This window comes from Micropterus salmoides, unplaced genomic scaffold (genome assembly GCF_014851395.1).
Source record: "Micropterus salmoides isolate LMB-PRFRI ecotype aquatic unplaced genomic scaffold, ASM1485139v1 Ms_hic_scaffold_11, whole genome shotgun sequence".
NCBI lineage: Eukaryota > Metazoa > Chordata > Actinopteri > Centrarchiformes > Centrarchidae > Micropterus > Micropterus salmoides.
Genome location: NW_024040152.1, coordinates 25,419,981 through 25,435,711, shown reverse-complemented (window position 1 = coordinate 25,435,711; position 15,731 = coordinate 25,419,981). Strand labels below are relative to the sequence as shown.

At 41.3% G+C, this 15,731-nt stretch overlaps 1 protein-coding gene across 1 annotated transcript; it reads left to right on the top strand.

Moving 5' to 3' along the window:
* Nucleotides 1-791: 791 nt before the first annotated feature.
* rspo3 (R-spondin 3) lies at nt 792-15,607 on the top strand. The gene is made up of 6 exons (XM_038711982.1): nt 792-1,707; nt 6,273-6,467; nt 7,056-7,199; nt 7,414-7,560; nt 7,729-7,914; nt 14,569-15,607. The coding sequence occupies exons 1-6, from the start codon at nt 1,611-1,613 to the stop codon at nt 14,778-14,780; spliced, it is 981 nt and encodes a 326-aa protein (XP_038567910.1). The 5' UTR covers nt 792-1,610; the 3' UTR covers nt 14,781-15,607.
* The last annotated feature ends 124 nt before the right edge of the window (nt 15,608-15,731 follow it).

Here is a 15,731-nt window from a genome sequence, read left to right as displayed (position 1 = left end):
AAACCTGCAGACTGAGGCTTTAGTGACAAATGATCTGGAATGATGACTGATGATGGACAAGGTGTTATCATTTGCTCAGTGTGATTAAATACTTTAAGGGGGAAACAAGTCCTGAATGTCATATTTTCAGAGAGAACAACATCATATTTGGACTTAGTAGGGAAAGGTCAAGTGCTAGTTTACTTCATGTGTCTATTATGACAACATGCCTCAAGCTTTTATGGAACTAACTCCCTCTAGAGGTAATATGATGAGATGCTGCTGCTTCTTTGGCTGATGTAAACTTGGGAGGAAGGGGGTCTCTTTCCACACCAAACCACTGAAATTAAAGGAAAAAAGTTTGTATGGGAAGAGAAAGTGATCACACCATCTTGCACCTCTCCCCTCATCTACCCTATACTAAAGCCATCTGGTGCATGAAACAATTACTTTCCAGTGTCCTGGTACATCTTTAGGTGGATCTTTGGAAATCAATCTCCAATCCTAACTGAAAATAAATATAAGACAGACTGCGGACTTACTGCATGCCTGCATTATTCAAATGGCTTTTTCCTGGAGTAATTTTACAAATATAAATACAAATATATAGCGCTGTGTATCAATAAGTCCATTCATTTCAATCATCACTGGAAGCACAATGCCAGACAGGAATCAGAGAGAAGATACAGTACACTCTCTCTCTCTCTCTCTCTCTCTCTCTCTCTCTCTCTCTCTCTCTCTCTCTCTCTCTCTCTCTCTCTGACGCGGGGGGCTTGCCCTCTAAATAAACTTTGGAGCCCACAGGGGGAGAGAGAGACAGAGAGACAGCAGAGGGCTGAAGTCATCAGCCGGCCGGCAGGAGGGTAGTGAATGGGTCTTGCACGCAAAGCAGAAAAGAGCTGAAACTGCAGAGATTTACTTTGGTACAGTTGCCTGCACCCGAAAGAGAGCGAGAGGTGTGTGCGTGTTTGACAGCCAAAAGAACTACGAAACCTTCAATTCATATTTTTTGTGATTAGTGGTGCTGGTCCTGTCGTGGCTTTTGCTTTTGGTGCTTCAGCTGATGCTGAGATGAAGGAGAAACCCTGAGCGCGTCTGGCACATCGGGATATCCACACGCACCGGGACGGCGCATCTCCACTGAGAAACACGGGGAGAGGGGAAGAAAGGTCAATTTGGAGTTCTGCACATGGATTTTATATCTCAAAGTTTTTGAGAGTCATGTTAATCAAAAATAATAATTCTATACACGTTTTTGATCTACACTAATGATTGATTTTGCTTTCCTCCTGTGCGCACCGGAATCGAGCTTGTTTGCTGCGTGTTTGTTTGTTTTTTGAAGGGAATGTTCTGTATCACAGCACGGATAACGGACCCATAACTCAGTCTGGCTTTCTTGGCACATATGTGGATCCTATCCAGGATGTTACAGTCTAAGCGGCCCAGGCATCATTGGGCCACCGTACGCTACCATCACCACATATCACCACATAGCTGGGGATCCTGCTGTGTCTAGGAATTATCTACCCTCCATACTCTGCCTCCGTCTGGGGGAAGAAAGCGGATTTTTATCCAATAAGTGATTTGGTGAACATTGACATTAGCTTTACGAGTCTCATCTCTGGGCTACTATGCAATTACAACTGATCTCCTTTGTTTTGATCATCTTGCACTGCATGGATTACAATGGTTGTCAGCAGCACAGCAGCTCCAGGAATCGGCATAAACGTGAGTAGGTTAAACTGTGGTACGATGCTGCCTGGTAGCTACTTAGTGCACACACCTAGCACTGTCTTTATGTTCCTTTGTCATTTAAAAAAAAAAATTATTTAGCGTGTATTGGCCTGTTTTACTTAGAGAAGTGTCAAAAGTCTCCAGCCTACATTCTACATCTTTTACCAACAAAACTAAGAATCCAATATTCAGTCTATTCTAAATATTTAAATTAATGACTGGCGACAGGCACATTATTTGGTCAGAGTAGTAATTTGCTAAACTTGTACAGTACCTGTTGGCCACATAATCCTACACCGGCACACACTCCGTTATATAATTTAAATATTACAAGATCAAAACTCAACAAACTTTTGGCAGATTGTATCAGTGAATAAACTGCTTTCCCAAATTAGTATTGCTTATTAAAGCATTCAAGATAATAGACGTAGACCTATTTCTTTTTTTTTCCACACTCCCAACCCTACTTTTGTGCATTATGATTATTTTTCTGCTAATTCCGTTAATTAAAATGAGGAGTTATTCTTAAAATTGGTTGGTTTCGGGCAAATTCCGGCGCATGCTCTTCGTTTGTATTGTCCTTATATGGTCCAAAGATACCTTCATTAATTTCACCATCTTTTGTCCATTTACAATATGCATCTTTTTAACCATAATTGGATTAATTAATTGTTCTGCTTATCAGCTGAAGCCTGCAGTCCCTGCGTGCCCTTAGTCTCGTGGTTCCCGTCGCTCTCTAGCGGTCACAGCAGCAGACTTCAGGCACGGTGTGTGCTGCCCGGGCATCAGTGTTGGAAATGGATATTCACACCTTTAGTTTATAGCTTTAGTTTCCATATTTGGACAAGCAACCCCCATGTTCAATTTATATCGTTATGCTGCGTTTCTTGGCCCAGATCACATAGAGTAGTGGGGTTCACTTTCATGCTAGTCAGAAATTGAACTTAGTTTCATATTTCATATTTCATATTTTGAAATCATGTCCTATCTTGTTCTTACCACCGTTCACAATTGAGTTAATGAAAGTTTGATATCAGGCTCCATCAAAACACCAGAAATGTTTAATACTGAGCACACTCTTTAGTCTGATGGTATTTCATCTCCCATATATCTCAGCGGGGTCCAACATTATGTCTCATCTCTTGAGCTATGACTAGCCTTTTTCCAGGACGCTATGAAATAAGTATCAATAAAGTATGTTTTTTCTTCCTACACAGACTTTATCACTGAGGGTCTCCAGATGTGTTTTGTGACTAAGTCTGTTCGAGAAGAGCAATGATAGCTGGAATCACTTGCCAGCTTAGCTGAAAACTGTCTGTGATCTACAATAATAGACCTTCGAAGTGATGTTGTTATCCTTGCCACCTGGGGCCTGAAACTTCTCTCTACATTTCCTTCATGTAATCACAGAGCTCTCATCTGTAGTCTGGACCAGAAATAGGACAGTTTTTTGTTTTTCATAAATTTTTTCCTGTCATGACCACCAAAGTGGATTTGCAGCATCTGGGGTTAACTGTGTGTTTATTATGTAGTTTTAAAGGGGTCCTGGGGTTACCTTTGCTCTTGGCAGCTCTGTTCAATGTACTTTGGGTCAGACCTGAATAACTAGGTATGGATCGTTTTGTTGTTCAGCAGGGTGATGCAGCCTTTATAAATCTTATTTAAACTGTAAGCGACATATAATGACACCAGACATCAGTTGTAACGATAAAATACAAGGAAATGTATGCACTAGGTTGATTATTCTCGCTTAAATGTGTGTTTGTGCTGCTCTAATGTAGGATATATAGGCAGCGTAGTGTCTGTTTTATACCCTGCTGCATCAAGACACAGATTCACTCTTTTAAATGTTTATTTCCCCCCTAAACACTATTAAAGAGTCTCTCAGCAAAGTGTGAGAGAGGGGGAACAGGAGGGTTTATTAAGAGTGCTCTAGTGCTTGGGTTCTTAAATTATGTCCGGAGGCTGAAAACAGTGTTAACAGTGTGTTTTTAGTGAAATCAGAATTATTTAAAATGGCATGAGTTTGTGTTGTTGTTTTTTTCAAGCTGAGATGCTGAAAATGTGCTTTATGGACTGAAAAAATATAAAAAGTTTTTATCTGCATATCCTCATACTCACCCATGATGTGTTGCAGTTCTGATATGGCAGCACCAAAGCCTTGATTTATTTCTGTCAAAGCTGAAGGTGTAGCTCATGTTCTGCCGTAATGTGCATTTTCAGACGGACTCCGTACTCATTAATTGACAGGTGCTTCTAAGAATCAAAATTTACTCCAAGGATGCAGATATCTAACACTTGCAGATACATCAAGGAGGATGGAGGGATTAGTTGGTGAAGGGGTGAATTAATGCAGATCTCAGAGGGAAAGAAGGGGGTAAGAGTGAGTTGGGAGTCAATGACCATTGAGTCAACTGGCCAATTACCATGCAGAGACTGAACCCGAGCTCTGAGCTTCCTGTCTGTGATGATGCATCCAAAAATGAAGACATGTGGGTGCCTAGGTGCTAACAGTGTATCAAGACAGGACAGCTCACAGTAAGATGCAGATAAGTTGATTTAGGTCTTTATTTAGACATAGGATGCAGATTATACAAGGGAAACCAAGTGTGTCCCATGGTGGAAACCTATAAAGAGGTAGACATTCAATCCTTAAATGTCTGGGGTGTTTCTATTTCTATTTTGTTGCACAATTCTGTTTTTTCCATGAACCATCTGTGTTTGTGTGTGTGCAGGCATGTGAATGTGTTTATTCATATGTAACCCTGTTGGTATGTTATGCAAGATACCACTGTCCAACTGAGGTTTTGTCGGTGCAAGTGCGAGGGCATGGCCAAATTCCTGCGTCTTAAGACTTATGTGAATCAGCGAAGCTTGGCAGGAACACGTGTGGGTAAATGGACAGCAGTTGTAAAGATTGTCGAGATATTTCAAACAAAGTATCCATGATCTATGGTAAACTTGCAGCTAAACCCCAAACTCAGAGAAGAAGGAAGAGGGCCAGCTTAAACCAGTGGCATGAGATGCCAAGATTGGAGAGGAAAACCAATTCACTGGGTGCTTACAGGGGTTGCTTATGATTTGCCTTTCATAGATGAGTACTTCAACATTTTACAAACACTACCTTTGGGAATGGAGCACTAATGCATCATGGGTGCACAAGTATGTAAAACATGGTACTTCCCTGCCTATTACATACTATGTCACAGATGTCACTCCTGGTACATGTGTAGGATTTAATACAATTAGTTCTTTAAGCATTCGAGCCATGTACGTTGTCATCTTAAGCTTAAACACACTATCACTTTGAAATATGCAAACCGCAACTTGGGACACATTAAAAATGCCTGTGACAGGGCTGTCAGCATACAATTAAAATGATTAAAACCTACAACCACAGCTTCTATCCATGGCAGACAAAGTCTGTTGAATTGTCCCACAGATCAGTGAACAGTGGGGAATACAAAAAAATATACTGTAAAATATATACAGTAAGCATATATTATACATAATTCAATACTATAGCTCTTATAAACAGGATTGTAAACAAAATATAAATACCTGTGGCACTGTGTTATCAGTCATTGTGCTGAGACAGTAGGTGATAAGTCCCAAGTGATACTATAATTGAACACTTATAGATGACATGATAACCCTTATGCTTTCCATTTGCCCTAATTCTTGAAAAACACCTGACTAAAATATATAAATACTTCAAATAATAAACAGTTTCAGTTGTAACTGATTTGTTGGTTGCGCAACACAAACCTGAAAAATAGTTTAACTCCTAAAGAGTGGTAGGTGAAACGTAACATACAGTACAAGTGGTCTTTGAAATTCAAGAGTTAGACACTAAAGTTTAAATACTGATGTTGGTATTGTAGAACCAAGCATATAGCACGAATAGTGGTGCCACATGACAGTCTGACCTGACATCTGCCTTGAGCATCATCTAGAAAGTTACAAGGGTTTATAAATTTCAAACAGTGGCGTTTCATCAGCCTGATCCCATTTTGTTCAGGGCACAATAACAAAAGAAACATTAACGTGTCAAAATAAGTTTAAATATTCCATTGTACTCTGTACGACTGATATTCATACCATATGGTACACATCCTCTAGAGTCTGGCGTCTGTCAAATGTTTTAGGTCAGGTTTTGATTGCTAGTTGGTGTCTTATTGCCTAGGACTTAAAATGCGTCTCTTGGGACACATGGGTTTCTGGCTGGATTCTAAATATATATTTCCTTCCTTAAATGTTTTAGTGATAAATTAATTACCCTTTTACAGCAAGGCTGCCAAAAGGTTATTGTGTCCATCCTTAGCACCAGCAGCAAGATTTGAATTCCTGCTATAAGCTTTGAATAAGAGGGAGGCTGATATAACTAACATGATATCTACAAATACTTCCAAAGTGTCCAGTATTTTCATTATTAAGTTATTATTTAAAATAAATTCTACGTTCAAAGTTTAAATACACAAAATATATGTTCATATTTTAGTTTTCCTATTATACCATGTGAACTTCATACTTAAACATCCCTCTGCTCTTGCCAACAGAGATCTCTGGTGTGAGCTCAGGGTGCCAGCAGGGTGGCTGTCTGACCTGCTCTGACTACAATGGCTGCCTGTCCTGCAAGCCACGCTTCTTCATGCATTTGGAGAGGATTGGGATGAAGCAGATCGGGGTGTGCATGACTTCCTGCCCTCCAGGCTTTTACGGCACACGCTCCCCAGAAAGAAACACCTGCACAAGTAAGCCATAACAAGTAACAACATAGTAGACTGATAACAGAATAGTTATGAAAATATTCCTTGTATTACATGTTCCCAATTTAGGTGATGAGTATGTAGGTGTGGTATTAATAGTCAGACTTCTGTGTAATGATTCAGTATAATCCTCTCTTATAACAAACACACACAGAAAAACATCTCACACTTGTCTTAAATCTGGCCTTTTAACAGTGTGTTGTTTCACTGACATGTGAAAAGTATAAACATAAGTCTTGTTGGCTCCGAGACATTGTCAAAACGATCCTACCTTTCGTACCTCCATACACACTTCTTTACAAGCAGCAGTTTGTGGAATATGGCATTATGTGAAAGACTCGATACTTGCATAACATTATATCAAATCATGTGTCGCTTTACTAAAATCTTATTTCACAAGCCACCCTGTGAGACATCAATCTTACTGCAGTGGCCTATATTCTTGACTTTATTCCCAGTGAGACACGCACACATGAACACATACTGACACCCTGTATATTTAACACGCAGGACACAATCGATAACTTGTATGGTTAAATAAACGCTGGCGGTGGGTCTATGTTTCTCTGTCAGAGTGCAGGTCGGAGTGCGACTCCTGCTTCAACAAGAACTTCTGCACACGCTGCCGAGCAGATTTCTACCTTCACCTGGGCAAGTGCCTGGAGAACTGCCCCGAGGGGCTGGTCCGCAGCGATATACAGAGAGAGTGTATTCCCAGTGAGTGTTTAGAGTTCACATTTATCATGGACAGGAATAAAATGTGGAGTTTGCTCTTTATTTAACTCTGTTTACCACGTGTTTATCCCACATTAGCTATGTAGAATTTACCAAATCATTCTGACTTTGTAAATCGCTGTCACGTAAAACACATTTATGTGCTAAATTTGCCCACTGTAATCACAGATACATAATATTGCTTTTGTCTTTGCAGAGTGCCCTGCAGACTGTGAGTCGTGTACGAACAGTGAGACATGCACACAGTGCCGGCCAGACCTGTACCAGCTCAGTGGAAGGTGCCACCATGTCTGTCCAGGGGACTACGAGCCCAATGACAAACTCATGGAGTGCACAGCACAAGGTCAGTCGAGTGTGCATGTGTGGATGTGTCAGGAAAGATAAAACAGCCTAAGATGCCTGTCTTGTTGGTAGAGGCCCATGCCACATTGGCAAATAAGGTTTAAGAAAAGAGTAAGTCCATTTCCAACTTCAAAACAAAAAATACATCTCTTTCTCAATTTCAAAACAGTGAACTGCGAGGTGGGTGAGTGGAGCGAGTGGAGCCCCTGCACTCGGTCCGGTAGAACCTGTGGGTTCAAGCGTGGCCAGGAGACCCGCACACGGCAGGTCCTCCAGCACCCTTCACCCTTTGGCAACCCCTGTCCTGAGATCTCAGAGATCAAAGAGTGCCTGGTCAAGAGGAAGAAATGTCCAGGTAAGAAGAACACAAAGAAAAAAAATACTGTTACTGTAGCAAAGTTGAAGCGTGTTTATGTTCCAGCTATGTGTCAAGTCCTGACTCCAGATTCTTGTGATCCAGAATTTTAACGTTAAAAAAAAAATTGTGAAATGGGCACATTCTAGATGTTGTAGTTGCTGCATTGTATTTGTGACACATGGCACGGTTTCTACTCTCTATGAATTCCAGACCTTGCTGCTTCAGCTTGTACAATCACAGCTAGTCGTTCTTCCGCTCAGGACTATGACTGTTTACTCAGAGGATTGTCATTGTGGTTAGAGTGAGGACAGTCGGGGGAACACACATGTGTGATGTTGCAATGGGTATGTTGTGTGTTTTCCCACGAGACCTCTTTGGATTTTTAAACAGTAAAACCGCTTTCTCTGCTCCCAGTAAACAGGGAATAGCGTGATCATTTCTAATGAAGAGAGTGAAAACTGCTTTCAGACGGGCTTGTCTCTGTATAAAACCCGATGCTGTGCCGCATTTACGATCGCTTTGTGTTATGTATGCACTGCGTGTGTGTGGTTACTGAGCTGCTTGGCGGCTAGGGCTGGTTGTTTTTTAGCCTGGGCTCTGTAGTGTTAAATGACAGATCGCAGACAGGGTAGGAGGCTGAGATCCAGCCCCCTGGGGCCTCACACTTACAGAACAAACAGAGTGTGTATGTGTGCGTGTGTTTGTGTGCATGTGCGTGTGTGTGATGCAGCAGAAAAGCAGTTGACTCTGGAGCAGTAACAGCCAGCTCAACATCAACATCCTCCCCCTGGGAGGCACGCGGCGACCAGGGGATCAGTATTGGTTTATCCCCACAGCTGCCAATACACACACACACACACATGCAAACCAACACATGCACACATGCAAATCCAGAAACAGATACACCATCTCCATTTCAAACAAGTCAGACAAATGCACACTTGGGCTCACTAAAAACACACACACGCACACACATACCATCTTTGTCTCGCTAAAATAACTACACAGCCGTCGCTCATGGTGGTAATTTGTGAAGAGAGTCAACAAGGTGAACGTGATTTGTAAGGCAGACTGTTAGATTTGCCCTCTGTCACCCCCGCTATTCCTCTACCTCACTTTCTATCTGTTTCTCTCTACTGATCCATTCCCCCATCCTCATCCCCTCCACAAACACACACTCCCTACCACACTAAAGAAAACATAGACCCCCATATAAGCTCCCTGTTGGCCCAGTCAGTTGGGTTGGGGCCGAGACTTTAGTGTAGAGTCGACGGCTCTGTTGATCTAGCCTGAGCCTGGTGGAAGGGGGGGGTTACAGAGAGAAGCGAGGTGAATTGAAAGAACGAAAGAACAAAAAGCGAAAGATGTGTATAGTCTCTCACACACCACAGACCCTGTTTATCGACATTGCCCCCGCTTGTGATTAGTGACAGTTGTTCCCGCTCCGAGAGCATCCTTGGTGAATGAGAGCTAATTATCTGCTTTGGTGTGTCCTCTCCTCACTGTTTACGTTCTGCACACGCTACGAGGTCAGTGGTCCGACCTCGGAGAGCCCCCAGTAATCCTCCAGCAGCCCTCAGACACTGATACATCCTCCTCCCTTTTCTTTCCTCCTCTTTTGCACTTTCTGCTTTTGCCTTCTCCTCCCCCTATGTCCTACCTCTCCCGTTCTTCTCCATGCTAAATACTTTTACTCCTCCACATCCTACTAAGTCTTTGCTCATTTATCCTCTTTCCATCCTGTTAATCCTGTTGGTTCTACACGTTACTTATTTTTAATTACTTACTATACTTTCCTCAACCCAAAACCCCTCTCTAATCCTGATAACATACTCTAAGGATTTGACTAACTCAGTCTGTTGAAGTCTCATATGAACTTCAGAAAACTTTTCAGTACATTTTTGCACAGAATGAGGACTGTGTATTGTGTCTCCCATTTACATCGGAAGCACATTTGGAAAAGTTAATGGCCATTATGAACAGGTAGAATTATTACAGCAAGCAAAACCTGTTTCACTGTTCACATGGACATGGCAATTGTTAGAAAACTAGCCTGTCTGTCCAAAGTTCAGTCCACCTACCAGCACATTTAAAGCTCCTTAAAGATCCATACACAAACAAAAAATGCCAAGTTGTTGTTTTATGGCTTCTTTCCACTGCTTACAGCCTGTAGGTTAAGTTACAGTCCTCTGCCCTCTGTTGACTAGTTTCATATTTAATGCACAGATATTAGAATGGTGTCAATCTTGTCACATAACTCTCTGCAAGAATTTCCCAAAAGGTTAAACTATTCCTTTAAGTATGAGCCACCAGCTGTTACAGCCTCAAGTTCTACAGAACCATTGCAAAATTTCAACTTCCAGTTGGTCCTTATTAATTCTAAACAATGTTTTAAGCTATGACGTCAGAAAATTGTAGGAGACGTGCTGAAATATTCAGGAGTCAGAAAAACTTGGTGCTGTCCCTCTGTTATCTACAGCTAGAGCCTGTGAATGTGTTGTCTCTTTCAAGTTAATGCTGGCTAATTTGTCCTTTGGTCCTTTGATGGACCTGCTGTTCACCTCTCTATCTGTGTAGCTGGACATCCTGTGTACCCTCCCACACACACACACATACACATACACATAAAGACACTCATGCAGACTTATTGCACACAGAGAGACATACAGTTAAGCAAGCTGGCATCAACCAGTCAGTGAGGGGGGATTGATACACACACACACACACACACACACACTCTGACACATCCAGAACGCCCCTCATGACATCCTGGCGGCCATGCGGCAGGCATTCCACTTGTGGGACAGCCCATAGCCTTTAATCCCAGCCTGGCTCCCGCCAAAAGCTCCCCGGACGACAGAACGCCTGCCACGGAGGATGTGCCACCATAAAACACACAGTGCTCCTCAAACCGCACACACACATGCACACACACACACCTCCCCTTGCCCTCAGTGTCCCTGCGCTCTCTCATTTGATCTCTGTCTGTTTCCTACTTTCAACTTGTTCTTTGGTTCATTCAATACTCTCTCTGGATAGTTATTCATTTCATCTACTACTCTTTTTCTCCCTCCATGTCTCTTCCACCAGCATGCTCACTCACTCATTGTGCCGACACGCAGACACAGCGTATAGTGTCCCACCCAGTAAAGCCCCTCTCTGTGCTCTTAGTACAGTTTACTGACTCGCACCCTTTGTGAATGCGCGGCAACAGATTTCTAGAAGTTACATTGTAGCCACAGACAATTCAGCCGATCCACACTAATGACAGTGTTTATACTGTGCAGCGAGGGATTTCAGGGGAAATGTATACAGTAAAAAGATGACAAATACTTGTCATCTGTACAGAATGTGGCCCTAACTGTATGTGGAATCTAAGAGAAGTTTTCTTTTATATGCCAAATGCTCAATTTGGATACTTGCGTTAGTACAATCACATGTAGTAGCCTACAATGTGTAGACTATGTACTTACTTGCGTAGTGCATGAATATTGACATGGTAATATTGTCTTAAATCAAACACGGTCATTGTGCAACTCTATTACAACATTTGACCGCTTCCTTTTGATTTTAATGTAAAATCGTAACTGGGCAGATCATTATCGCCAACATTTGACTGCGATTGTCACCCGACAAAATATCTACCGGCTTGTTTGCTCACTTTGATTAAATTGTATTAAAAATGAATAAACATTAACATAGTTTTACTTGTTTGCGTGTGCAATCGCAACCGCTGCAGCTTCCTCTGCCGCCATTTTCACAAATTTGAAAAGGTTGGTGGTCCCTCCCCTTCCGCTACATAGCCAAGATGGCGACCGTTGAGAGTGACAAGTGTTCAGTGTTCCACACTCAGCTTTTTGACCATAATGAGAACATAATGGTCTAGTGCACTGGTTGGGAGTGGTTTAAAATTGTATCTTGGTTGTTTTATCCAACACAAATAGTAAAAGCGACAGCATGATAAAACTTTGGACAGAGCCAGGCTAGCAGTTTCCCCCTCATGAGAGTGGTATAGGACTTTTCATTTAACTCTTGTCAAGAAAGCAAATAAGCCTATGTCCCAAAATGCCAAACTATACATCTAACAGATGTTGCATTATTTCCCTTTTATAGCATTTAGAATAATTCAACTTCTACCAATAATCAACAATAATTTCACTTCAAAAATGTCATTCCCATATTTAGTTTGGTACAACTTTACAGTGGCTTTTGAATTTGAATAAAGCAGTATGAGTGCATTTCTTCAATACTCATTGACCTAGCATCCCACGTGTACAGACTGTACAAATGTAATGCATACTCTTAAAATTATTCCAAGTGGAAGTGATCAAAAATTAAGTAATAGTTTAAATCATTTGACTGTGTTAGAAGTTTGTATTACAATTACTGAGCAATCTTAATTTGTTCACTTTTGGAGACTTTTATGTTGAAGCACGTGGATTCCCCAAAACACTCACAACAACATCACCAGCTGGAACTCTTATTCTGCAAGAAATGTAATATATTCTTGTGAAGTGCTTTCACATTCTTACAGCATATTCACTGCAAAAACTGAGCTCTCTAAAACAAGGAAAAAAGCATTAAAATGGGGGAAATATTACTCAAAATGAACAGAACAAGAATATTTCACTTCACCAAAAGAACTTGAAACAAGTGAAATTCTCTAACATAAAAGCCGCCTGGTAAGAAGATATATCTTGTCAGACATAAAACAAGTATATTTTTCCTTCAATTAAGATAATTAATCTTACTAAGATTTTAGTTTTTGAAGTGTTGTACAAACCTCGGTTAGGACTAATCAATGAATTAAGGCAAGTGTGGAAGCTTTTCTTAATCTTTCACATTCAAATAAAGCTATATCACTGCAGGTTTAGTCCATAAAATGCCTTGAAGATTTTCACGTGTAGTCACCAGAGCCAACCACTCATTAACTGCCAGTCTAAAATTCTTGATAATGACATTATTCATTAAAACTTGGCTTTTGGGAATGCGCTAAATGTCCATTGAAAATGTTCCAAAACCTCCAAAAGGTGTCTTATTTGCGTACCATTACACACATGTCAACACAAAGCTTACTTATAAAGCCCATCACAAACTGTTCAAACTAACCAAACGAAGGTTGGTTTGATAAACACTCTCCTAATCGTCTCAACACTGGCATGGATTAGGTTTCTCCTCTAGCTCCGCAAAAGTATGAGGGCTACAGTATGACTAATCCACTGAACTTGTAAATAGTTGTAAATGGTGTCAGGGCAGAGAAAACAATAAGAGTGTAGGGGACTTCCTGTGTTCATAGGACAGGAGGCAGACCCCAAATGAGTCAGTGCACCAGATAACTCCAACTGTCCATCCACGCACCCACCTATCTATACCATTTTTAATTATTTTTACTTTTACTATTAAACTTTGTGAACACTGTGTTCACTGTGTGTTCATATTGTGTTTATGCACATTTTTCTAGAAAAACAGTGGACAGGTAGAGAGCTTGGTGTCACTAGCGCCAAATGTGTGGGTCAGACATGTTCCCTGGTCCAGACAGAGCCCTGGTTTGATTAATGAACAGAAAGAAAGAGAGAGGATGAGCATAGGGGGGCCGAATAGGAGCGAGACAAGAGAGAGAGATCTCTTTCTCTCTCTCCCTGTGTCTGTGCCTACTGCCTACTTCAGCAGTTTCACAATCCCCGACTGGCCAGCCAACCAGCCAAGCAGGCCGTGCTGCTCCACTCCACACACACATGAACAGCAGCAGTACAACAACAGGAAAGGGCCTCCTCTGCTTTCACTTGCAGGTCCTGTCTCCAACCTCACTGGGGGTTGTTATTATCATTAATAACTGTAGCTCGAGCAGAGATAAACCTTCAGCATTCCAAAACTCTTGGTTTTGTTTATGAGATGGTGTTGCAAGAACAGATAAATTGTGGGTTTATTTAAAGGTTTTCTATTTTGGACAACAGTCTGCTCATCGCTGGGAGAGAACAGCTATGTGATTAAAGACTGCCATCTACTGGTGAATACCAAGCATTGCAATAACCAGCGTTGCACTTTAAAGTAAAACTGCATCCTCTATTGTGTTTGTAATGGGTTCACCCTCCCTCAACATGTCTTGCTACTTTACTACTTGTTTGATATGTTGCTTTCATTACTTACAGGCTGATGCTATGAGGAATGTAAATCACAAGTCTCCCAGTAATCAGTGGTTTGTCAAACAAATATCAACAGAAGTAAACTCGCTTGAGCTAAAATATTACACCATTGATATTTTGAGCCACAGCAAAACCACAATACTTTATAAGAAATAATCTTAGTATGGAACATGTGTGTTTGAGGTTCCCTAGTTGAATATTCACTGAGACATTAAACACACTGTATATGTTACGAGACATATACAGTAGGCAAATGCATTACAATCTGCACAATTTACATGAAGAACTGCATTTCAGACATGTTCTATGGCTGTATTAATTGCATTATGTGTACAAATGTAAAGTTTAACATTATTTATAGAAAATATTGATTAGTAGAATGAAAATGATGCATAATAAAACCTTTCTTAATTTAATACTACCTCCCGAAATGGACAGGTTAAGATGGTGAGCCTCATCCTCTCCCCCTCTTTACTAATGTTTGTTATTTCATTTTCTGAACCTCCAGGAGTGCACAGGAAGAGTGAGCGAAGAGAACGGAGGAATCGCAACAACCGGAAAGAAAAGGAGACCCAAGAGGGGCGACGGGAGAGGAAGAGAGAGAGAGAGAGACACACAAGTGAACGTGAAGACTCTGATAACAGGAACAAAACAGAGCACAGGCACCGCCGAGGCCATGACACAGAACCAATCTCCCCTCAAAGCGCCCTTGTACAGTAGTGCTCTGGACAGACAACATCTAGCACCTCCCCATTCTCCTCCCATTGATCCTTCTCCTAACTTCCCCACCCCCACCCACTGTTCACCCCCTCGACCCCTCTCTGCAGGGGTGTTGCTGCTACCTGTATGATTTGAATATAATTTTTATGCACAAGCGGGATGGGGCACATTCAGCCACAAGGCTTCAGCCACTATGGACTTTAAAAAGTATTTTTTTCCTACCCTGTAGCCTCCCTTCACTTTCACCACTGAGAGTGTCTCTATTGAAAAGTGCAGTAGACACTGTTGAGACTACTGTCGGGACTGAAGACAAAGTGAGAAATGTCTGTGACTGCGTGGAGGACTGGCAGACAGACGGACAGAGAGTAAAAGACGTTATTTGCTATCTATATGCTTGTAGATATGGTTATTTAATGGGGCCCTGGTACAACATTGCGCATCTTGGTTTTTGAATGTAGAATTTGCAACATTATGTAGAACATTTGTTTATTATTGTTGTTCCTGTTCTTTAGATCTCTTTATTTTATTTGGTGCAGAATTTGTAAAGAAAAAACAAAAAGTGAGTATTGCCATCTTGTGACATCATCATCACTACCAATGACATGTCGGAGAATCTGCATGCTGTGAATCAAAAGGAGTACGGTCAGAAACTGAAAACCATTTCCATTTGTTCCGTATGTCTTAGACAAAAGCTAGTTTTATCTAAAGAAGTCAAATCTATCATTGTTTTATTATTTTTGTGTAAATGGAATCTATGCTCTCAGTAAAGCTCCTTGACTAGGATCCAAAAGCACCTGTATGTCAAATAAAACTATAATGGGTTTGTATCTGTGTCTGTCATCTGTTTTCTCCTCTCACTGCCATCTCGTGCACTCCACTTGAACATGTTCAAAGTCCTCTCAGAGCAAAAGGAAAGTGAAAGTCAGTACAGTATGCAGTGACTCAGAGGTT

Excerpts from the sequence above, each read along its gene's own strand:
- rspo3 (XM_038711982.1), top strand. The coding sequence starts at position 1,611 with ATGCAATTACAACTGATCTCCTTTGTTTTGATCATCTTGCACTGCATG. Across the intron at positions 1,708-6,272 it reads CTCCAGGAATCGGCATAAAC|AGATCTCTGGTGTGAGCTCA; the intron begins GTGAGTAGGTTA and ends TCTTGCCAACAG. Across the intron at positions 7,915-14,568 it reads CAAGAGGAAGAAATGTCCAG|GAGTGCACAGGAAGAGTGAG; the intron begins GTAAGAAGAACA and ends CTGAACCTCCAG.